The sequence below is a fragment of the Falco punctatus genome, assembly GCF_963210335.1.
Source record: "Falco punctatus genome assembly, chromosome: 8".
NCBI lineage: Eukaryota > Metazoa > Chordata > Aves > Falconiformes > Falconidae > Falco > Falco punctatus.
Window position 1 is genome coordinate 43,254,120 of NC_137588.1, and position 24,799 is coordinate 43,278,918.

Sequence of the window (24,799 nt, forward strand, 5' to 3'; positions counted from 1 at the left end):
CAAGTGGAAAGAGAGTGCCAACCACTACATTGTACAACCCTTCTAACAAAGTCGCATAGCAATGACAGTTTCAAATAGACATCTCATGCCAACTTCAGCCAACTTTGGAGAAGCAACAACAGCATACACTCAAATGGTAATTTGCTACTAAATACATACAAAAAACCTCTATGCAACACTTCAGAAATTACTACTGTTTTAGCAGATTTTTGCTTTGCACCCGTTACCTACTCCTAAGGCATCTACAACTTATTAGCTATTTCCTTTCTGAAAAGGAGGATTAACTGAAAGCAACAGTAGTCAGAAGCACTGACATTGCAATAGCTGCCCCGCACACCCAGTGCTGCGAACAGCAGGGCTCTCCCACCCCCCAGTGCCCCTGCCATGGCAGGTCTCCAATCCACACTGCAGGCAGCCCAGCACTCCAAATAGAGCTAAGCACCAGCAAGCAAACAAGCAGATTAGAGATAAATAAATTAATTCTTTATCAGTGCTTTTAATACATTATTTTTCTATGTCAGTTGGCTGAATAAACACAGAAGTTACTAAAAACATCTCCAAAACTCCCAGGATTGTCAAGTAAGTTTGTATTATTCAGTCAATTTGAGCTAGTAAAAATATAAAAGTCATCCCTACCTATCTGTGCAACAGTCATTTGCCTTTTGTTTATTTAACATCCACCGTGAACAGGGATAAGACTACATTCATTTGTGCTAGAACTTCGGGCTTGAACCGTCTTACTGTTGTCTGATGGAAGGGACTTCCTTCTTGTCCTGTTCACAATTTTCAGAAACTATGATCTAACATTCCTCACAGATTCCTCAGAGCAAAGACAACTGAGACTGGGGCTTGCAGAGTTTGAACTAACAAACCAGTGAACCTCTACTGCATGAAGTTTGTTGGTCAGGTTTGTTTTTCTGAAGAGCCATTTATACAATTAAACAAAATCTCCCTGCCTAGAATTTTCCTGAATTAGAAGAGCAAAGCAGCATTTTCTTAGTATCCAGTTCATGATGATGCATTAACTGAAATTTAGCTACCTACAAATGTTACATGGCATAAATCATCTAAGGAAAGCACTTAGATTTCTCCTCTTCATCTATTCCCTTATTAACACCATGATCAATTTCACTCACTCCAAGTCAAAGTGATCATTTTCACTCCGCTTTCTGGAATCTCCCCTATCCTTCACCTTCCACCTGCCTTCCAGTCCACACACTCCCCTTCTGGCCACCTTCTCTTCTGGCTACCTTCTGCACTAGCAAAATTTCAAGCATACTACATAGCAGATAATTTTCAAACATCATCACCTTACTTACAAAAGTATTAGACTGAACTTGTGCTAAGTCAAAGAAAGAAGTTATGGGAGGCAATAATGAACAGTGCCTGAAATATTTTGTCCCTCAGCTGTATAGCTGACAGGAATCTGGAGCCTCAGGTCCATCTCATTCAGGGCACCTCAGCAGCAGAAGGCTAAGAAAAGAGGTGACCAACTGTTCCTTCCATCCTGCACACTTTTTTTTTTTTTTTTTAAGTAGCTATTATAACTGAATGCAGTGCATGATCTCAAACTTCTTTTTGCTAGCTGTGATCAACACCTCTTCTGTTCCCTTTTTGTCCTATCAGGTTCTGAAGGGTGTAGCCAGGGTGCTAGTTAGCTGTGATCTTTAGTGAGGACACTAAATATGTTCAGCAACATAGCATCTTGAGTTTTGATGAAGACAAGTGTTGCCGGACACAAATTAACACTGATCCACAGATATAAAAACACTTCTGCAAGAAACGTAACTACTAACAACACATCTTTAAATAACAGCCCTTCTAAAAGATTACTTCTTACCTGCACCTGTTTAGAAGGCTGTGTATTTGTGGACCTGTGACTGTACATTACTTTCCAGTTCTCCTCAAGCAGTGATTAAGCTATACACCTCACTGCTGCACTCAACAGTCTATCTTCTTTCTTTAAAATCCTGCAACTGTTACACACCTGTATGACCAGAGGTAGACAATCTCATATTAGCATCACGTGCAAGCCAGAGAGCATAAGACAGTTCTTGTCTACAAACTGCTGGAAACAAGAATTCTGAGCAACAGCTCTGCTTGATGGTCTGCATTTGACCATATCAATGCAGCCTTAGCTCACCTGTCACCAGCTAAGGAGGAAAGAGTAAGAGATGTTTAAACAGCTCCGTCATCACCCGTGCACAAGTCTGCACTGCCATCACACTATGACTCAAGCACCAGCAGCAACACCAGCTCAGTGCAGGCAGACTGAGCCACAGTACAAAGCCCAAAAACACCAAGGTTCCCACAAGCAGGGCTGCAAAGAAATCAAACGGCTTCCAAACAATTTTGTGGTAAACTTCCTAGGGGCAGAGTTGCTAAACTAGCAGTTCTGGGGAGGGTTGTATGAGCTGGGGATCTTTGCAGGTCTGCACTGCTCCCAAGGAGAAAACAATCCCTGGCCACCTGAAAATCCAGCCAGTCTACACAAGCTGCTTCAGGCAAGTAACCCTGCACAGAGTTACTCTAGCACTATACGGAGTATTTCCATCCTTCCTAGACTTGCTCCAGTTATCTCCACCACAGCTTTAGGGGCTGTGTTATGCCACACTGCTATTAGAGGAATTTTCCTATAGAAAGGTAAAGGTTTCTTTGGACCTTCCACACTGCTTTAACAATTCATCTTCATCCCCCTCACGCTCTCTTCTTCCTCATATTCAAAATCTTATTCTTAGAAATGTGTAAAATTACAGTGACGTTATTTCATAGCACATCATACCCCCAACCCTTCTCAGCTCACGCTGGGCAAGTCCACAGAATGAATATCCAACACCCCTGAATACAGACACGCTCATCCTTTTGCTGCAACCACCTCACTTGAACAGGGAACTCTGTACTCAGGGTGGATGCACGTAACAGTTTCTTTGGATATTACTGGGGTGGGGAGGGGGTGGAGTACAAAAATGCAAAATAGTGGGAGCATACGATTCAATGAAAAGCTAAGCAAAATTCGAGGTTTAAGAGGCAAAAAAACCAAACAACAAACAAAAAAAACCCTCCACCATTTAGTATTTTACCTGCTTTTCTGAAATTTTTAAAACAGCATTTTACATTTGCATAGGTAGAATATTCATTTCAGGTTATGGTATGTATTTAAATACTTGCAAGGCGATCAAGGCAATTTGAATTACCCAGTTGAGTCACACTTTAACCAATTTTACATCCGATTTTGCACTTTTTTGTTCTTTTCTAAAGCAAGGTTAATTATTGTGTGATACAAATAAACATATTGTTAAGACTAACTGAACACAAACTTCAAAGACCAAGACCATTCCCCAGGGAGAAAGGCAGTCTTGTTATAACAGGGGATGGAAGGGAAGATGATGACTTTTTGACTGCTGTTGAGAGCATGCTGTGCTGGCTTACAGTAATGAGGAGGGCCAGCCCCCAAAGTTACTTCTGCTAATCTTTTGCTTACCCCAATCAAGAAATCAGGCAGAAGAGACGCAAAAGGTGTGTGGAACAACAGACAGTGAGAAAGAAACAGAGCAAACATGCTGTCAGGGAAGCATAGAGCATGGGAAGAAAGGGGGCACAAGGGCAGTTCACATGAAAGAGCAGTAAAGTCACAGCTCTTTACATTGCATTTGGCTTATTTCACTCACCAAGGCTTAACCAAAGCTGCTCCATGCCACTACTTTTAATATCAAGGAAACTAGGTTCCTAGTTTTTATAGTTCACCAGGTTATCATTAATAGAAAGCCATACATTTATTTCGATTATTCACTCTTACAAGTAGAATATTTCAGAAGTCCACTTTTAACTGGAAAATAGGATTACAACAGCTTGACTGTGCTAATTATACAAGAAAGATTTTTCAAAACACTTTGCTATTAAAACCCATTCATTAGACAAAGGACACTGTACCTGCAGTAACTGAACTAAATTAACCAAAAACCAGCTAGTTGACCTTGTCTGGGTGACCCAGGGGTGTGGGGCTCTAAGATAATTTTGCCTCTCAGTTCATAGATCAGATGGAAACATGCGGGTCTGCTTTCTGAAGTCCCAGCAGACTTCCCAGCTCCCAGCCTGCAGAGTGCAGGCAGAGGTGCTGTGCGCCCAGCTAGACAGCAGGATCAGCATCGCCGTACCTGCCTGCACCCATCCCCTTCAGCCGCCAGCACCTGTCAGTCTGTGTACCATCTTCAAGTGGAAGATTTGAAGAACTTTTTAGAAACCTCTGAAATGTCTTAGACTGGGAGGGAACATTTAGTCACCTTTATATCATCTTCATTACACAGCTGGGGCAAGCATTTAATAAACTTTATTTAGTATTTACTGTGTTCTTTTATGAAAAGGAACAGGCAAACAAAAATACAGATTAAATTAAACCCAAAACAGTTCAACCATTTAGGTTAATTTTAGCTTTTATACTTTAAACGCACAACAGCGAAGGTGGAGTCTATTCCTTCAGGACCTCAGCCTCAGTACTGCTTCAGGGGCGGGTTAGCTGAGGGATTAAAGTCTCATTATTTCCTCAAATTCTTCCAGACGTCCAAGTTTTAGCTTTGTAGTTTCTAACTCAATTCAAAGTAAAATCAAACGCTAATTTTTTTTGCATGTTTTACAGGGAAAAATCTTTACTATGTTAATTTATTTAAACATTTTAAATTACATGCAACAGAGAAGACATTTTTGCAGGTTCTTTGTTTCACAAGAAAAGCGGCCTTTCAAGATCAGAGAACCCACAGAATCTCCTATTATATTTAGATACTTAAATATTTCCTCAGTGTCTCAAGAAATGGATCAATACTATGGCAGAAAACCTGCTGTACTTTTTTCTTATTATGTGAGAAACTCATTTTAATACTAAGCTATAGCTCATGGTTAGCTATACAAGCCTAATTTCTTTCCTTTGGTGTTGGTTTGATTCTTGACACAGTAGCTACCGCAGCCTTCTTGAGCAATAATTTTTAATATATTATCTTTTTGGATAAATTATACTTCTTCCTTCAGTTTTTAGAACAAAAGACAACTGTGTATCGGCTGTAATCCTAAGAACAATTTGGGTAAAACAAAAAATAAGCTGCATCAAGCTGTCAACTAACACATTTAACAGACTTTTTTCTCCATACAATTGTGATGTGTAAATTGAGAGTGTTAAATCAGACATTACTGGCTTGTCCAACATTCATTTTTTAATTACTGTGCCATTATGAACTGGATCTGGGACACTGTTCATCCTCCTGGGACGTTTAGCAGTGCCAACGGAGCGCACAAAAACCACCCTGCGGCACTTCCCCATCTCTGTGCAGATCCACCTGGAGCACAACACAAAGGACAAGGAAACCTTCAATGTAAAGCTATGACAAACATTAACCCAAAAAATAAACCGTTACTTATGCACTTGTTACAGGAAGGCTGTAACACCAAAAGATGAGCTACAGAGAAACTGGTAGAACTGTTCTCAAAGCACCTTGAAGGGCTAAGGATAAGCAGGCACATTTTTGGTATGCTACATGTTCATGCACCAACTTTTACAACTGCAACGTGCTCATTTCAAAAGAATCCCCCACTTCACTTACAACCAAACACACCTGTGGGACTGAATCAAGAACAATCATGTCAAAAAAAGCCTTAACACATTTGGAAGAACATTTCAGAACTTTGAGGGGAAAAAAATACATTTCATATCCTTTCACACTACTGGCACACCAAACCCTCAGAGACTTCAATTTACAGCTAATTGTTCACTTCTGTTTGCGGTTTTGTTTTGGGGTGGTTTTTTCTTTTCCTTCATGTTCCCATTGGTCAGCATTTTAGAGACTTCTTCTATGCACACTTAACCACCATGCAAGAACTTAGCAGATGCTCACCAAGCCCTACTCCTTTGATGGACCCTGAAGTTCAGCCTGCAGAGGGTCACTGCCAGTGCAGTCCACGCAAGGGAGACTGTCAGGCCTTCAGCCTTCACACCATGCGGAGCCATTTGCTCTCACCTCCCACCAACAAACAGTTGTTAAAAACCATGGTCCTCACCCTATGAGATGTTACATGTGCTACTGTGATTGTCTTACCTGAACAGTTCTTAAGTCAAACATGCAATCCAATGCCATCACACTTCTTCTGACTTGCCACCATGGTGCTGTGGTACTGTGGCATACCAGTTAGTGCATCAACTAGGACATGGTGACTGCACAGTAAACATCAAAACACACCACCTGACATTCCAGTAACATGTTTTCAGCTCCTATTTTACCCATATTCATGAAACACCATGTGTACACACAGAGCTGAACAGCACCAATCAGCAGCTGATGAGCAGCAACTTATTTTGTTATGGATACTCAGCCCAATGCCTGGATTCTGCCATTAACCCCTTTCATGGCGACACAGAGGGGTCTCATAAAGCCTGCCTGAGTGCCCCTCTCTCACCTCTACCCCAACCAATTACTTGTATCTAAAAAGAGCCAAACTATCTCAGTTTTCCAGAACTCGCCTGACAGAAGAGATCTTCACCCCCAGCACATGGGTTCTTCACCCTATAAACCTTGCAACCCTGGTGCCAGGGCTACCTCCAGTTTGCAGGCATTTGAATTCCAAGCTGAAGACCCTATGCAAAGCAGGTTGCACTGGCTCTTCAAGTTCCAAGCTGGTTCCAGTCTCACTTATACAGGCAGTTACCTACACCTAAATTCTGTGATCCTCTTTGCCCAATATTCCCTCAGGTCTCCTCCAAAGCTTGTTGAAAGAGGCTCCTTTGCGCTCCCACATTCTCCACAAAATCCTCCAGTTTCCCCAGCTGCTGTGAAGTCCCACAATCCTACAAAGGCAGCCATCCTGTTACGGATCTTTCAGGAGCACAGAGAATACTCTTTAGAGCAAGGACCGTGTGCTACTCTCAACTAGGTAGCATCGGGGGGGGGGGGGGGGGGGGGGAAGAAAAAAAAAAAAAAGCCTTCTCCACTCACCCCAAACTATCAGGTGCCAGCAATCCTGCCAGAAGGCAGTCAAAAGCTATGAGCTAGGCTCCTTCCCTCCCCAGAAAAGGGGGGTTTATCAATCTGTGTTGCTTTCAGTCATCACACCCATGTGTGAAGAAGCACGTTTGCTTCTCTTTCCAGATTTTCCATCACAGCCAGGAAAAACTTTGTATCTTCCTCTTGGAAGCGGGAATCTGCTGGTAACTTCAACCAGGTGTCAAAAGAACCATCAAGTACCATGAGAGAAATGCTGCAGTCTTTCAAAAGCTGCAAGTTAAAGGCTTCCCTACATCAGAAAATACCCAGAAATGTTTCTCACTATTCCTTGCAGGAACAGTGCAGTGCTCACAGGAAACTCCCTTAGCCCATACAAGCACCAACGCTGCAGAGCAACAATGACAAGAGGACTCTGTGCAGAGGGACAGTAGCCTCTGAATTGCATCTACTTCACTTCTGAATAGCCTCAAAATATAAACAAGCTCTCAAAATCCCTTTCTTTTGTCTTCATCTGCCACTGTGTTGATGTGCTGTGGCTCTATTAACCCAGCCTTGCAGAACAACTTCAAGTTAATTCACCTCTTCCATTTGCTTTAATCCACTCCCCAGAGCTCCATATCCAGTAGATATTTATTTTAAAGCTAAGCCAAAACCATTCAAATGCTAACATTTCAGGGCCTTCAGTACTCTTGTTTGCATGCAGTAGGGCCTCTTTTAGAATAAAGAGCATCCACTTTGGGAACTAAACCAACATAATTATAATTGGTCTACACGTCAAAGCTTTACAAATCCCCAGACTGGGAATAAAGCAAGTTTTACTCCTAGCAAACCCTTTGTTAAGGAAGGCATAAAACTGCAATGCAAACTCAGAAACACTGATTTCTCACCAGAGACTCCAGTAACTGCGTAAGAAAACCGGGAGCTTCTAAAAGCAAGTTTGCTCTTCTGGCTCATAACTGCATGTCATTGTGGCCTTCTTAATGAAGAAACAAGACAAAGTTCCCTCAAAATCCTGGATGTTGCTGTACAGGAGAGCCCAATAAATGTTTTATTTGAATATCTAACCAACATCCAGGAACAAATCCCAACTAAAAAGATTAAGTCAGAGACTTTTCCACTCATTAAAAAAACCGCCACCTGCACAAGGTATGGAAATACCTTATTTTTTTTAAATGGTATTTTAATGGCGCTTAGGAGTTTATTTCCATAATTTAGGAACAGTCATATTGATGCACTCATTCTTCAAAATATTATTTGTGTGGTAAGGAACGTGCACGGAGGGAAGGGTCCAAATAACTTCAGATTTTAGAACAGGTTTTGCAGAACAATTATGCACAAGTTTGCTTCATAGGTATGGACATGAGTCTTACAAATGTGTAAAATGCCTACACAAAGACAGAAAAAAAACACCCTATTGTTTAGGCAAGTTGGAACATGTTACTCATTTAGATTATTCTCTACTCAAGGTTGATGCAAACATGCCGGGTCCACAAACACACACACAAGTGTCTTTCTGGCACATTTGTAGAGGTGTAATTGAATATCAACTAATGTGAGGTTAAGAGAGATAGCAAAAGCAGAGGCAAGGAATTGGTCAAGAATTTTCAAGAAGCACACAGTGCTGACAACAAAAGCCAAGGGGCAGGATCCAGGAGAACAGACATGGAGGAAAGACCAAGTTACGACATATTCAAAAAATAGGAAGCTGCCAGCCCTACTCCAAGCTGTGCCTTTACTGGTGCTGCACATGCAGGAATTTGCAGGTAGGGGTAACATCTCATGTTTCTTTGCAATCTTTTAGGTGGAGGTTTTTCTTCTATCCCAGTGACTTGAAATAACTTGCACGTTTCTTTCTGGACAGAGAAAGGTTCAAATTATGCAAAGCTACTGGAGGACAGCCAACACTCAAATGATTTAACCTTCATCACAACCACAAAAGTAAAGACGTACCTCTGCTCTTACACTGACTTGTGTTTGGTTAGCTAGTCTTAACAGAAAGGGCTTCTAAACTGCAGCAAAAGCATTCTGCTTGAGAAAGAGGAATGACTACATCAATGTGAGGCCCTACACTAACTCTTTCAGTGAGGACAGCTCCTGAATCAAGATTAGCAGAGATGGTCCCACACCACATTTACACCTAGTTACCCTCAAGATGAAAAGCAGGCAGAGTGAAAACTGACATGCAAGCATATTTTTATCATCACCATCATTTCATTTAGACTCAGGATGCACACAGGTTTTACAATTCGTTTGAAAACTACAGGTCAAGTGGAATAAAAATTACTTAGATCAATGCCCAGTAAGTAAAAATTAATGTCCAAAAAAGAATTTCAGCCTAAGCTTTCCAAATATTTACTTTATTTTTCTAGTGTAATCACAATCACCAAAAGCACCCCCTCAATTTTTTTTATTCACTAGCATCAGCACTTTTTCATGAGCTAAGAGTACATCTAAAACACTTTCTATTATCACTTAACCTGAGCCAGTATTTAAAAGCCAAAGTGAAAATAGTTTTTAAAATGCAAAGCTTATTTTAATTCCATTCCTAAGTGGATATAAATTAGCCAGTTTAATACTCAGAGTAGTGCACTACAGGTGGTATATCTTTTTATTCTGACAATAGAATATAAGAAGTCACACACATTATATTACTACAGGATTGACTGCCACATAAAATCCACTGCCAAATCATCCTATAGCCTGGGATTTATCCAGCCCATACAAGTCAAAAATCGATGTTTTAGCAGGCTGCTACACAGAACTGCAGCTTCAACAGGCAGTTACACTTGAGCACCAGTAAAGAGTGTTATTTAACTGATAAAAACCAAAAAAATATTACTCCTTATGAAGTCAAGAAGAGTTTCAACATCCAACATAGACCTGATTTTTTATCAACAATAAACAGCCTGCAAGGTACCATCTATCTTTTCTCCAGCGTAACAAGATACAATTAATTTATTCTCTTAAACCAAACCATTATCTTTTCATTTTATTTTCTCTTTTAAGATGCAGCTTTAAAATGACTTAATTGTTGCAGTCCACCCACACAAACACAGGAGACAACTTTATTGCAGTGGAGAGCCCTAAATAGCACCGTCTGTTTTAGGCTGACTAATACAAACATGCATTTTGTTTAATTTTACATTTGTTCCTAGGGAGATTTAGATCTCTTCTACCTGCAATTCAATACCAACTGACATCGTAGGAAATTATCCACCCCTAAAGGGATGAGTAATGCAGGCAGATCTGCCATCATGCGCAGTGTCTCACAGAGGACGGGCCGGCTTCCATGCTAGTCACAATCCTTACAAGAAGGAAGGGCAGGCAGGCATTAAGAGCTGTGGCCCAAAAGCCATGGCATGCAGAACTTCCAAAATATGTGTGTGCAAGCACACGCCATTTTAACACCCTGGGCCAAGAACAAGCAAGTAGCAAAGACACCTGCAGGAACTCTTCCAGGGGAGTAGATCACACCAGCTCTGCTCTGGGACCGACAAACTGGGCCAAGCAGCCTTGGTCACAGCTGGCAAACTCAACACACCCACACGGCACATAAGTAAGGCAATGGTTTTCACAAACACATAAAGTCAGCCCACACAGTCCTCCACATCTGCCCAGCCACTCATACCCTTAGAGATCCCTCCTTAGCACCAGCAGAAAAAAACCAAAATAACCAGGAATTAATCCAAGTTGGGACTAATCTGGCAAAGACAAAGTTTTAACCAAATTAATGCCTTATCCAGTTCACCACATGGCCATAGAGATGCCAGAACAGGAGAAAAAACAACCCATGGAGAGGGACAAGCATGACTACTTACTTCCCTGGCATTAGTAGCCAGTGAAAAGGCTTGCACAACCACAGCACCAACTGCCGAGAACTGCCCAGCCAGGAACCCCAGGCCATTCAGAGGAAGGTTGGAGGGGCCTGCCGAGGCACACCGACTCATGAAAGCAGAGATCAGCAACTTGCAGGACTTCAAAAGGAAGCCGCTTCTAGCCTCCAAGCTATCCACCCAGCCAAAGGCAGCTGTCGAGAAGCTGCCAACCTGCTCCTACTGTTGCAGGATACTTGCCAGACAAACAGCAGACCTGCAATTAGAAGAGGTGTTTGTTGGCCTCTCTTCTGCAGCTTATTAGCAGAGAAGTAAGGGTTATAGTCAGAACAAGAAATGCCTGACCTCCAGTGAGCACAGCTAGTTACAACTGCTCTGCAAGATGAGGAAGAGGTCCTTCCATTCAACAGAGGATGGTCGTAGCTTCAGCATGCCAAGGAAGAGTGTTCCAGGTACTTAGGACAGAAGGTTAAGAACTGCAGCATCATCTCCTCTTCTATAAAAAGGCCTAGATAATAGCCACTGGTGTTCCCCTCCACCATCTCCTACCTCCATCTTTTGTTTATTCCAGACAGGGCAAATGAAGGGTCCAACATCTGCCTTGCACTGTCACCAAACTGGAGGTCTTCTGTTTTAATAAGCTTTTCCTAATGAAGCCACAGCCCTCCTTTTCCTAAAACAGACTTGAATTAATTCATAACAAGCTACAGACACTTACATATGCATCTTTGCAGAAGCACTGCAGGTAGCGAACAGTAACATGATTTGAAACCTCCAGGAGCATTTCAAAAAGGGGAGATGCACTGACAAAAATTACTTCTGGCCACTGGCACAGGCAACCATTTTTCAGGTCAACAGGAGAAAAAGAACAACAAAATGTACACCTAACTCAACAATAATCTGCTGACTCCAGAAGAGGCTAGTAGCAGATACTTAGAAAGAAGTGTAAGGACACAGCATGCAAAGGTCATTCTTCCACCCTACTCTGCCTGCCCCAACCCTATCCTTTCCCATCAAAGGTAAATTCCCAAACCCCAAACTGCACCTGGATCACTGCATTTAATGGTCCATCCACAGGCCTACAAACATATGCAACTTCCTTCTTAAAAAAAAAAATAAAGTCTCTTGAATGTCCCACTGCAGTCATTCTATAACTTAAGACACACACAAAAACTACAATTTTGAAACTGCTGACTATTGACTACACATGGCATTCCTTATTTCTTATATAAGAAATAATGCAAAATCATCACTTCCCATTTACTCTCACTGCAGTTATTACTTTAAGACCTCTATAATATTTCCTAACAAACATTTCTTTCCTCAGCAAAAAAGTCAGTTTATTTAGACACACTGCATCTACACCATCTCACAAAGCTTTGCAGAACAAGACTGATCCAACCCCACGTAAAACTAAAACAACAGGTCCTGAGCATAAAGAAACTGCAGATCTGAAGGACAAGAAGTTACCCTAATTGCTTAGAGACTTGTGCTGCCTTCGTACTTAAACAGAATAGAGCATGATCACTTGAGGGACATTGATCTCGGGGGCTTTGGAGGTGTTTAAGAGCTGGTGGCACGCTAATTTCCGAGCATAAAGTACGCAAAACATGTTCTAACCAGAACTGGGCAGAATCCTGTGTCCAACAGGCCCTGGGATCCAACACACTGCCCAGCCTGCCAGGCACAGCCACCATGCCACAAAGCAACGCTTGTGGCCAGTACTGGTTCAGCAAACAAGGTGGAGTTCCAGCAGCCAGGATGAATTCAGCATGAAATGAAAGAGCAGATCAAAAGAACCCTTTTTAAAGATGGGACCGCATAATAACTGGCAAAGACTGTGATCCAGTCAGCACCTGATGTTGACTATTCACCTGCAGATGAATCATAAGGTCAGTTCTGGCCTTCCAGGAGAAAGTCAGCATCCAAACTGCTAGCAAAGAACATCACCAAATTACTAAAATAAATTACCTCTTTCTTTCACATAAATAAGCACTAACGTACTTACTTCATTAGGAATATCAGGACACTCTTGACGTTTCTTCCAAAAAAATGATTAGGATCCCACAGAATTAATGTCAAAGGCTAGATTCAATGCTATGTTATAATCATAGTTAGTTCACCACAGATCTTGTTATGAGAGTAAAACTTTGAGAGCATGTACTGAATACCAGCAAGACTTACAAATGCAGATCACTTTGGAATAGAACCTGTGAACACTGAGTTGTATACACGTAAGGGCAAAAGACTGTATTTTTAAGGAACATATTACCCATCAGATGAAACTGGGTCACGTGCATACTCATGGTCCAGTATAACAAAGACACTATTTCATCACAGCTACTTATTGCTATTTGACTATGCAGCTATGCTTCTGAAAGCATTAGTCTAAAACTGTGTTTTGGCTGCAAACACAGTGAAGAAAAAAGGAATTTCTTGAAAGCATTTCCACAGAATTCCATACGCATTTCATACTCAATAGCATTTTTTAAATTAACGATCCCGTAACACTTTGTAAACTTACATGAATTCAGCTTTCCAACACTCCTTAGAAATACCATCATTCCTTATTTTACAGATATGTAAAAGATGTGACTTTCATTGTTAATGGGTAGTCACTGAACTTGTCTACAGCAGGATTTAAAAGGTGCTTTTTTAGACAGTGATGGTTACCTTTTAACTTACATGTTCTAAAACTGCGTCAGCCTTGACCACCCTCAAGACTCAAAAGAAATAAGCTATCTCCTAATTCATGAGCATACCCTCATCAAGGCCTGCAATCCACCCCAATGGATCTCCATGAATTCTCAAACACAGAGAGGCTGGAAGCCAGCAATTATCAGTTGGAAAACTACTGCATTCAACACCACCACAGTAATCTGTAGCTCTATATAGCTGCACAGGTGAGCAGACTAAGATTTTAACCTATTTATACACAGGAGATAAAAGATACAAGAGCTGATAATGAGATGCCCATTTCAGAGTTCAAATACCTAAGAATGCAAGTGAATTCAAGCAACTTTGGTTTTGGTGGGGGGGGGTTGTTGTTTTTTTTTTTTGGTCAGGAATGAGGGGGCTAAAAGGTTGCCTAATCATTTTACAACGGCTGTCCCTAGATCCTATTTTAGCATCAGGCTTTCATTAAGTTTAAGCATGACTTCAGAGTACCAGCTGGTCAAAAAAACTGAAAGAAAAAAAAAACAACAAAAAACCAAACAACCCACCCACAACACCCCACTGGTGTTCGTTCCCCCGCCTATGTTCTCTTCCTACCTCAAGAGCTTTTTCACTGCTGAAGCCCACTGTGTTCTCCTTTCCCAAGAAGCATGCAGCTTGTGAAAGAGCAATGCTAGGACAGAGGCGGAGGGGGGTGGGGGGGGCGTCGAGATTCCTCTAAATGATTTTTATCCCTCTCCTAGACTCATTTGCATCCCTCCCAAATGAGCTATTGGATGCCTCTGCTGTTGCTGTGTCTCGCAGTTTTGGCAAGACGATGCAAGCCTCAAATCCTTCCCTCCTGGCCGCAGACTGCAGACAGGCAAAGGATCCCATGTGGAGTTACACTGCCACATGCCCTTTCATCTCCCCCAGCCCTGGCCACCAATCCCTTTGTGTTCCCTTACAACTGCAATGGAACTTACTGACCGCTGTCAGGCTGCGGACACCTACAACGCAGCCTGTGAAAAGGAACACAGGAAAAGAAATCTTTTTCCATAGGCTTGGGATGACAAATTTCATTTGGAGAGCTAGCCTCAAAAATAGATAAGTTCTACAGGAAATGGCTATTTTTAGCCCTCCCCTTTCACCTCAGCTCCTCAACACATTCACATTCTCCTGCGGAAGAATCTTTCTAAATAGTGTTAGAGGTGAGCTTTAGCAGGTCACCTCAGCAGAAAAAAATGCAACCAACTTAATACATGTTAATACAGAAGTGTAAGCAATCATAAGAATATCAAATATCCAACTAGTAAGGCATAAAAAAAAAAATTTCTCATATCCCAAAGTCAGTTAAATTGCAAGCTCCCAGAACATAATATGGCCAAAGTTACTTCATGAGCTAAGTCCACAGATGATAAGGCTGAACCCTTCACGTCTTCACAGATACTTTTGGAACTAAGGCAGCCATCGTATTTTCTACGGAGAGTATAAATATTTAAGTAAGAACCTCAACAGCTACACAACCAAAATACTTCCAGTTTCCTAAGGTACATATAAAAATAAGTCATCAGAAAATGAGTTAGCAACTCATTTTACTTACTGTGCAAAGGAATTTATACAGAGACTGTTGCCCAGGAGTCTGGAAACATCATCAGCGCCAGGTCAGTAGGTTTTCCCTTTCTCAGCTTGCAACTTTGAAATACATTATAAGACTTAAAACTAAAAATATGTAACAGTTTTCTTCCCTCAGGCTCTTTCATTTAAATAACAGCCTGCCCTTCTATAGTTTTGGCCCAACGATGATTTAGGCCTATAAAAGCTGATTATTTACAAACTGAAATGGTTGAGGGGTAATCCAAGTCACAGCAACAAGCCTTAGTCCTGGAATGGAGGAGACATGAGCAGACCAAATGACACACACCTGTCATTACAGTTTGAGAAGACAAATAAGCAAAGATTTGCAAGCAGTAACTACTCCCAAGTCCTGTGCCATCAGGCAAGGAGCAGCACCCCTGCAACTAAGCAAAGGAATGCAGATCTTATCCCAGCAAACAAAATACCGAGATGGAAGGCAAACCTCTCAAAACATTGCACGCACTTAACACCTCCGAGGGAGAGCACAGTGCATACAGGAACTTTTTGTTCCCCTAGAATAGAACTGCAACACCTCCTCCAAAAAGAGAAATTATGGTCATCAAAGGAACCAGACGCACACTTGAGAGCTTTCCACATCCAGGATTCCAGGTTTCACTGATTTCAATTGCAAGGCAACCCAGTACTCTTCAAACAGTATTTGACCTTCAAGGACAGAACCTGGAGAGTATTTACAAAGTAGCTGCTGCATTCCAGGTCACTACTGTTTCTCTGAAGATGAAGTGTAAGGATCACAGCAAAGATCCTATTACAGGAAACAAAAGAAAACTGAAGATTTAAAAATAGACCTGTCACTGCCCACGGCAAAGTGCTACAACCATAGGAGTGTTCTTAAACGAAAGGCTGGGATCCTTGACAGATGAGCTTCAATGCTCATCATAAAAACATGGAGATATGAGAAAAGAGCCTGTTTTCTTCTAAATGCTCAATGCATCATTTCTGAAAAGTGTTTTTACACAAAAGTGCCAGGTCTGCAGCTCAGTACAGAAACTGAGTTTCCACATCAGGATGCCACCAGTAACACAGCTTCAATGAATTAGTCCCTCCAGCACACCTACATAAACCTCTACTCTTTCAAAACCTGCTGAGGACAAGTGTGTCTCTCAATTTCGTGAGAATAAAGTGGTTTAGCCCCAGTTTGCTGTAAAAGCGCTGCCAGAAATTAGTTATTTTAACACATTTTCATAGACAAACACAGTTGGAAAGACTGCCCAGGCAGCTTCTCCAACTATATTCATGTCCCAGATTTCACAGACCAGCATGTGGTTTTAAAAGCCTTGAGGTTAATACACAGATCTGAGCAGGCTGAAAGGATGATTGCCTGCTTCTAGAGACCCGTCCTCCATCACCAGCAAAAGTCTTGACAGGAGTTTAGGCAACAGTCCCACCATCCCCTTTGTTTCCTCCTAAAATTCACAGCTGCATGGCTGTAAATAAGTCAGCCGACTGGAACCCCTGCTGCCTCACTGTGCAAGGTAGAAGTGCCTTTAACAGACTAATATGCACAAGAGACCTGCAACCTTCTCCTTCCTATCAGACCAGGGACCTTCAGCACGTTGACATTAACGATGCCGGCACGGCCACGCTTACAGGGCTCGTTCCGATGTAGCACAACTCTGCACCTCCGATTTGGGTAAGTTCATGTAGGTTTGGAAAAGGAAAGGAAACGGGCCCCAGACCGCTGCCCCGCTCCGCAGGCACGGCAGCCCGGTTTACCGGAGCCCAGAGCAACACCGCTAACCACTACAGGCGTGTTCTGCCACAGCCACAGGGACCAAAATCCTTTGTGTCTCTCCCTGCAGTTCAGCCACAACTCCGTGCGGGTGATGCGGCGAGACCCGCTGCTGAGGAACGCCGCGCCCCCCGCCTTCCCTTCCGCGGGACAGCCGCTCGCTCCCGAAGCCCCCCGGGCAGGGGGCGAGCCCCCCAGCAGCCCGCAGGAACAGTCCCGCCTGCGTCCCGCGGCGCTCCGCGGCCAGGGGCGGCCGACCGGGCCTGCAGCGGGAAGGGGGGTGGCGACCGAGGCCCCCCAGCGTCCGTCCGGAGCGCCCGTGCCGGCCCCAGCTCCACCGGCCGGCCCCAGCCCCGCGGCCCCCCCTCGGCCGGTCAGCGGCGCGGCTGAGGCGGCTCCGCCCGCAGCCCCCCGGCCCGGCCCCGCTCACCTCCTCATCGCGGCGGCGGCGGTCGCGCTAGGGCCGCCGCGGCGGGCTAGCCATGGGCGGCGGGGGCCTAGGCCCGGCGCTCGCCCTGCCCGCGGCAGCGCCGAGCGGCGGCGGAGCGCTGACAAAGGGGACGGCGCGGCGGGGGCGGCGGCAGCAGCGGCGGCGGCGGCAGCGCCCCGCCCCGCCCCGCCAATGGCCGCCGGCAGCCGTCACTCCCGGCCCGCCGCGTCACTTCCGCCCGCGGGCCGGCCCCGGCGTGAGGGAGCGTGAGGGGGCTCGGGGGGCGCATGGCCGCTTCCTTCCGTTACCGTGCGGGTGAGGCAGTGAGCAGCGAGGACCCAAACAGCCACCGGCCTGCGGGGCAGCGTGGCCCGCAACAGCGAGGGGCGGCAGGAGCGCCGCTGTCTGGCCCAGGGGCAGGGTGGCCGCCGGGCCGCGGCCCCGGGAGCCGGGAGTGCGCCGTCGGGAGCAGAGGGCCGGCGGCTCCCCGACCCCGGCAACGGGAGCGCGCCCCGCCGGGCCTGAGGCGCGGCAGCTGCGCCGTGCGGCTGCCCTGGGCGAGGGTGTCTCCGGCTGCCCCAGGCCCAGCAGGCCCGCGGCGTGCGGGGGCCGCGGGGGGAGCCTGCACAGGCAAACGGCCGCCGCTTCCTTGCCTCCCCTCATCCTCCAACGCTGTCACCCCATCATAGAGCCTTCTAGGTTGGAAAAGACCTTTAGATCGTGGAGTCCAACCATTAACCCAGCTCTGCCAAGCCCACCCGTAAACATGTCCCTCAGCGCTGCGTCTTTTAAATACCCCCAGGGACGTTGACCCCACCACCCCCTGGGCAGCCTGTCCCAGTGCCTGACCACCCTTTCCATGAAGAAATGTTCCCCAGTGCCCAGTCTGACCCTGCCCCGGTGCACTTGAGGCCGTTCCCTCTGGTCCTGTCGCTTGTTACCTGGGAGCAGAGCCCGACCCCCCTGGCTGCAGCCCCCTTCCAGGGAGCTGTAGGGAGCGATCAGGGCCCCCCTGAGCCCCCTCCTCTCCAGGCTGACCCCCCCCAGCTGCTCCCCCTCAGGCTCGTGCCCCAGCTTCTCTGGACGTGCTCCAGCACCTCAATGTTCTTCTTGTAGTGAGGGGCCCAAAACTGGACCCAGTATTAGAAGTCTGATTTGAACTTCTGAACCAAACACAGTCATAGAAGACCTCCAGATTTGTCAGGCATGATGTGCCCGTGTTGGCTGTCACCAGTCACCTCCTGATTTTCATGTGCTTACGCATAGTTGCCAGGAGGGTCTGCTCCCTGGTGTTGCTTGGGCACAGAAGTAAGACTGACTGGCCTGTTAGTTTTCCCCCTTTAAAAACAGGGGTTATATTTCCCCTTTTCCAGTTAGTGGGAACTTAACTGGACTGCCACGACTTCTCAAATATAATAGATAGTGGCCTAGCCGCATCATCCACCAGTTCCTTCGGGACCTGCAGATGCATGTCATCAGGTCCCACGGACTTGTGCAACTTTAGGTTCCTTAGATGGTCTCAAACCTGATCTGCTACAGCAGGCAGCTCTTCATTCTCACAGTCCCTGCCATCGCCTTCTGTGACTTGGGCGGTGTGGCACTTGTCAGTGAAGACGGAGGCAAAAAAGTCATTGAGTACCTCAGCCTTCCTCACATCCTGGGTAACCAGGTCTCCCGTTTCTGTCCTTGGAGACCTCCAAAGGGCATGAAACCTGAAGGAAAAACACTCAACAACAAGAATTGGACTGTGGGCAACTTTCACACCACCATAAGCTATGTTAAGTGTACCGTGATATCAACACCCCTATTTTGCTTGTTCTGGGTTGAACAACAGTCGCCATGCCAGTTGTGCTAAGTAAACATCACTGGAAGTTCCTGAAAAGGCATGGGTTTCCAAGGGGGATAATGAAGTAAATTTCCAGAACAGTTACATCTAATTACTATCAACAGGACACTTACATTATTACATGATGAATTAAGGACATGAAAACATACATTTTAAACAAGCCTGAACAACTCTGAGCAAACCAACCACATCAGAAATTCCAAATTGACCTTCTGATGCGCTGCAAACCTTCCTGACTGCAGTCCTGAGATACAGGGCTTCCCTGTGATGCTCTATTTTTCCTCAAGACAGTGGCACAATGACAGAGCAGTCAGTAGCAGTGAGGAAGGCGAGTCCTATGACATCAGCAGCTCAGGCCTGGTGAAAACATTCCGTAAGTGCTCATTTGTCAAACCCTGTCTGAAACATTAACTTTGTTCCCAAAGACTTCAGATTTTATCAGCTATTATGTGTCCCTGTGCAATCAGCTCAGGGCTGCCCTGCAGTACATTATCACCTACCCAGGAACGTCATTCTGCACTTAGAGCTACGCTAGACTGTGTGTGTTTTCCCAGGCAACACCACCACGCACAGCTCTGCTGCAGATGGACATGGAGCCCCGTGGACTTTAACAACCCACAGCACATACCAGCAGGAGAACTTCAGAAGTTTCCTTCCCAGTCTAGGTGATGCAGACACCAAAGGTCTGTGCAAGGACAATGGCAAAACATGTTCTTGTGATGGTAACAAGACCCCAAGGCTGGCTGAACCACTGCCTGCAGCTGTGGAGGCAGCAGGGAAAGATTTCAGGCCAGAGGAGACGCATGCTGTGCCCTGTATCACTTCTATATTAGAGGACGTATTGCTCTTTTTCTCAACATGCAGCTCTTTCAAAGCAGTGACATGAGCATCTGCGAGACAGGAGGTGAGCAACTAAGAGGAGTGAAAACAGAAGACATAGAAACAGCATGAGTCAGGCTGGGACAATACGGGTAGTAACCACAGCGGTGGTGTCCAGGTGGGAAGTGAATGCTGGTTCCCTTGGGAAAAGGCAGGTGCACAGCGGCTTTGGGAAGTGTTCCCTCAGAAGCTTCTTTGCGCTCACAACCCATTTATGCACCACTCTCTGAATGGGGCCAGGGTTTGACTCATTATGAGTAATAGAAATGTTTTAAACAGAGAAAAGAATACTAATTCCCTCAAAAATACATCTAGGTCTACATTTGGCTCAACAGTACAAGGCCAGTAATTTTCCACAGTGTACTGCCAAATAACTGAATGTGACATTCAAGTAGCTTGTGTGTAGGTGTTCCTCAGGAGAAAATACAGCTCTACCAAGGACCATTTTTCAAAAGAGAAGACTAAAGGTTGAGTATCTAAATACAACTTTACAGAATTTATGTAAACAGCCAAATTTCCAGAAATGCCAAACTTCCCTTGAGGCTCCACAGGTGGTGCTGACAGCCAACACTTCTGAAAATCTAGCTGCTTATTTGCAGCCTAAAGCACTTTTGAAAATAGTAGCCCACATGGTTAATAGAACTCATAACAAAGGGTGACATTGTTGGATTAAAAGCCATCTCTAACTAATGACAGGTTGCAGTACTTCCAGGTGGCATGAGAAACCGCATGGGTTAGAAACACTTCTCATGAAAAAGTTTATACTTTACTTTTGGTAGAACAATATGAGTTTTGGAAACTCATTTTCTAAGTAACCCACCCATGGCTTGGTAAGGGACAGCTGTTGCTAAGTGCTCTTTCAAAGACACAGGAGCCAGTGCTAGAAACTGGAATTAGTACTCAGCAGCTCCTGCCCACAGCCCCATGTAACTGGATCATGTACATTTTACATGCAGCTGATTTTTAATTAATAGTGAAGATGAGGGAAGGATTAGGTTAGTGAGATAACCTCAGCATAATCTGTGAACATGACTGTTCTTCTGTCCTTTTGAATACCACTTCTTATTCATCATCATAAGCACCCTTACAAATAGATTTGCTTTCCAAAAGGTGCAGTTTGGGTTTTTTTTTAATTATCTTTTCTATCAGTAGCATAACTGTTGATATGAAATTTTAATTTAAGTAGAATTTTATCTGTAATAACACTCTTTGGGGAGAAAACCAGGGCTGAAGTCTAAGATTAAGATCATGACAAGGTGTTTCGGTCAACGGCTGGCAGTGGCGTCTCAGAATCAGGACTGCTGGTTCTGCTGCTGACCAGTGGTTTGGGGAGAATCACAGGGCGCCTCTCTGTGTCTCAATTGCCACGATGGTATAGTGAGGGCAGTAAAACACCTCGCTTTTCAAGGGTTTTACAGTCCTCCAAGGAAAAGTGTTATGGATTTAATGAGCATAGTCATACATAGCTGACTGCACAGGTGTACGGGGAGTGACGCACGAATAAATCTGGGGTCTTCCTGTTCACGGCAGAGTACTTCTTGTAGCTACTGTTCCCATGCCAGTGTACAGTTCGTAACTTTTTTCCCAGATAATGTTTGTGTTAATCAAGGTGTCATAATGGCATGTCCATGTGAAAGGAGTACTATGTGCATAAATTGCCATGCACAGACATTAGAATAAACCCATTAATGTTCATGCAAATGTCACGCTCTTTAGAAGTATGTGGGTCCCAGAAAGCAATTGCAAGCAGAACACACCTTTTGCTGTAGAGCAGGTTCACCCTGTCATCCTTCCATGTAGAAAACTCTCCCAACAAGGCAGCAAGTATAGCAAAATCAGGCTTCTCTGTTTTGAAATTATTACCATGGTAACCTGAAACTCCTTTGTACTTCATAAATTCTGCCTCTCTCTGAAGCAGCTGAAATTTCAAGTAAAACCACTTTGCAATGCTTTGTGAGTTTAGAAACAGCTTGCACAGTTTGAAGATGACATAGAGGAAATTTTTGGAAGACTAAAGAGTTGTTGGACCCCAGACCAATCACCTCATTTAGTAAAATGATCTCCCTTTAGACTCCATGGCTTTTCAATTGAATAGGAGATTTGCCATTCTCACGAGCATGGTCCCAACTTGGCACATGCAGCAATCAGCCAGGTTACTCGGCACTCTTAAAGCATATCTACTTCAAGAAAGTTTGTAGGAATTTTCCTGTGCCAACACAGCTCCACGCGACCCCATGGGTGAGGGGCAGGAGGCTTCTTCATGTAGCAGGCAGCATGGCACCGATGCTGCGGAGAGGTGCACACCATTCCCCTCGTCGCACAGGAGAGGAGCAGGCAGGGCCGGGCTGCCTGGACAGGCACTGCTGCCAGCAGAAGTGCGGTGGGACAGCTCAGGGCCAGCAGAAGTGCGGTGGGACAGCTCAGGGTCAGCATGGAGCTGTTCAGCCTGTTCAGCCAAAAAAACCCCCACAAACCAACACTATTATTCCTTTTAAAATACACAGTAAAAGGTATTTTTGTTAAAGTACGTGAAATGAGGCCATACATGAAAAAGCCTACCTAATAATTACTTGGAGTATTGCTAAGGTTTTGAACTCTTTTAGCATTATTAAAATCGGTGCATAAAGATTTTGCTTATGTGTTGGAGGTGAGCTGTGGTACAGAAATAATAATCCAAATGACCTTCCAAGCTGCTTCTTTTCATGAGTTATTTTCTTTTGCCTTGAGGAAATTTCTAAATATATATATATATATATACATGCAAATAAGCAAATCTTTGAGTTGTAACGTAGCGACTGTTACATCACTGCCCCTTCCCAAGTGTACACCACAGCATCGTTTTGAGTACAGCTGCTGAGAAAACCCCGGGAAGTACTTGGGTTTGAAATTAAAGAGCTCATTTTAATATTTAGCTATGATAAATTTGACTGGGAGTACATGTATTTCATCAGGCGTCTGTGAGGCAGGCGCATGAGTCACAAAGGAAGCCGAGCTCAGGCTGCTGAAGACAGCCGGTGAGGCCTGTCCTAACAATTCCAGTGTGTGTATGCAAAACTCCCATTAATTCCTCTGAGGAGGTTTAATTAGCATGAGGATAGGACGGAGGACATGTGTGCTGTCCCAGCTGCTCTGGAAAGGGCTGATGCCGAGCACCTTCTTTGCTTCTCCTTGTTCAGGTCCTTAGAGCACACGTGTACCTTTATGTCATAAATCCCACGGACTACGGTGGTGTCAGGGAGCCAGGTACAATTCAGTATGAGCACAGAGAAGAAAACCCAACCCCAAGTAATTAACAATAACCTATAATTGCTACTAATTCGGTTTTACACAAATTACACAGTGTTATTAAATTAAGCAAATCATGTTCTTGCATCTGAGCATCAGCAGCATAACTCATTTTCATTCCATTTTTTAAAATAGTACTTGTAATTAGTCCTTTTTGCTTTCCAAACTGATCACATGCAACATTTTGTTTTCACCAAAACACCCACCAAGAAGTGTTCAAGTTCTCTAATTGCAAAGATTCACTTCACATGGCTGTGCAACTTCTTTCTGTTCTGATTGTTATTTAGGAACGGCCAACTGGAATTTATTGAAATTATGTCAAAATAATAAACAATTAAGATTGCTCCCCAGCTGGGTGGGAGACCGTGTGTGCCAAATTTTCAGCTCATGAGGACTCTCACAACAGAGTCCCAGGGCACACGGCAGAACGCAGGAGGTCAGAGAAGAGCCAGCAAGCTCTTTACTATTTCAAACGCCAAGACTGTAATACAGGCGAGCTCTCCTCTGTGGCCACCAGTGCATCTCTGCGGGCACTGGCACGCCTCTGCTCAGCACCCCGCTCGGTGCCACGCTAGGTGGGGTTTGCTGAGTGATGCACCAGCCCCTTCCTCCCTGCAGCCCAAAGAACGGCAGCTGGGCTGTCCCCCCCGCCTGCTCCTGCCCGGCATGGGCATCCCCGGCGTGCCTGGTGCCAGCCCTGTGCCCCAAGGGCCCTGCTGGCACAGTCGCCCCCTTCTCTTCCCACTTGGCTGGGAAGGGTGCTTTTTTTGGCCTCTGCTTCTGTCATCTGGCATTTAAATGTAATGAGATCTCTCATGGCTAACATTTATAGAAGCAAAATATTTAAGTTCCAGGGCTTGTAACACATGTCATTAAAGTCCCATTGCCAAGCCCAGCTGAAGACCCCCCAAGCCCTCCTCTGCATCACTTCAGGTCTGTGCCAGCAAACAGACGTTACCCCTGGCTGCGCAGCAGTGGGTGCACTGCCAGGGAGAACCAGTGAGCACCACCGGCACCCCGAGCAGCACTGGTGCCAGGAAGAAGAGGAAGAGCCCGCCAGCGCTCCCCCAGAGTAGCACCAGCCCTCGCAGCAGCAGCGTGGCAGCAGCAGCTGCCTCTGAGTGTACCCTCTCGGGGCTTTCACCACCTGCTGCTGGTGGGCATTTAGCTCGCAGGCACCACTGTGTGCTGGCTGGGCAGGAGGTGGTGGCAAGCTCAAACAGTGACAGCTATGTCACTTTCATCCCCGGCTGGGGCTTCGGCTCACCGCTGGGGCTGGCGCCAGGTGCTGGCTGCATCCAGAAGGTGCTGGCGCACGAAGGGCTCTGCAGGGTTTGTCAAATGGGTCCACGCAGTGAGGCAGAGGAGGAAATGGGAGAAGGACAAGCTACGGTCATCAGCCTGCCATGAATTTAATCAAAGGCAGTAATTAAAGAGAGAAAATGGTTTAAAGTGCCTGATCAAATAATGCATGTGCCAGGGCATGTATTTAAATACCCA

The 24,799-nt window shown here is 45.0% G+C and overlaps 1 protein-coding gene across 2 annotated transcripts in view; it reads right to left on the minus strand.

The window, feature by feature from the left end:
- The window catches only part of ACVR1 (activin A receptor type 1), a 67,673-nt gene extending 50,159 nt beyond the window's left edge, over positions 1-17,514 (minus strand). The window contains exon 1 of one of the 2 annotated variants that reach the window (XM_080398686.1): positions 17,290-17,514. In XM_080398686.1, the coding sequence (XP_080254812.1) occupies positions 17,290-17,297 (8 nt within the window). In that variant the 5' untranslated portion in view covers positions 17,298-17,514. The remainder of the gene's footprint in view (positions 1-17,289) is intronic. The other variant, XM_080398687.1, reaches the window with a different exon arrangement.
- Positions 17,515-24,799: the final 7,285 nt, after the last annotated feature.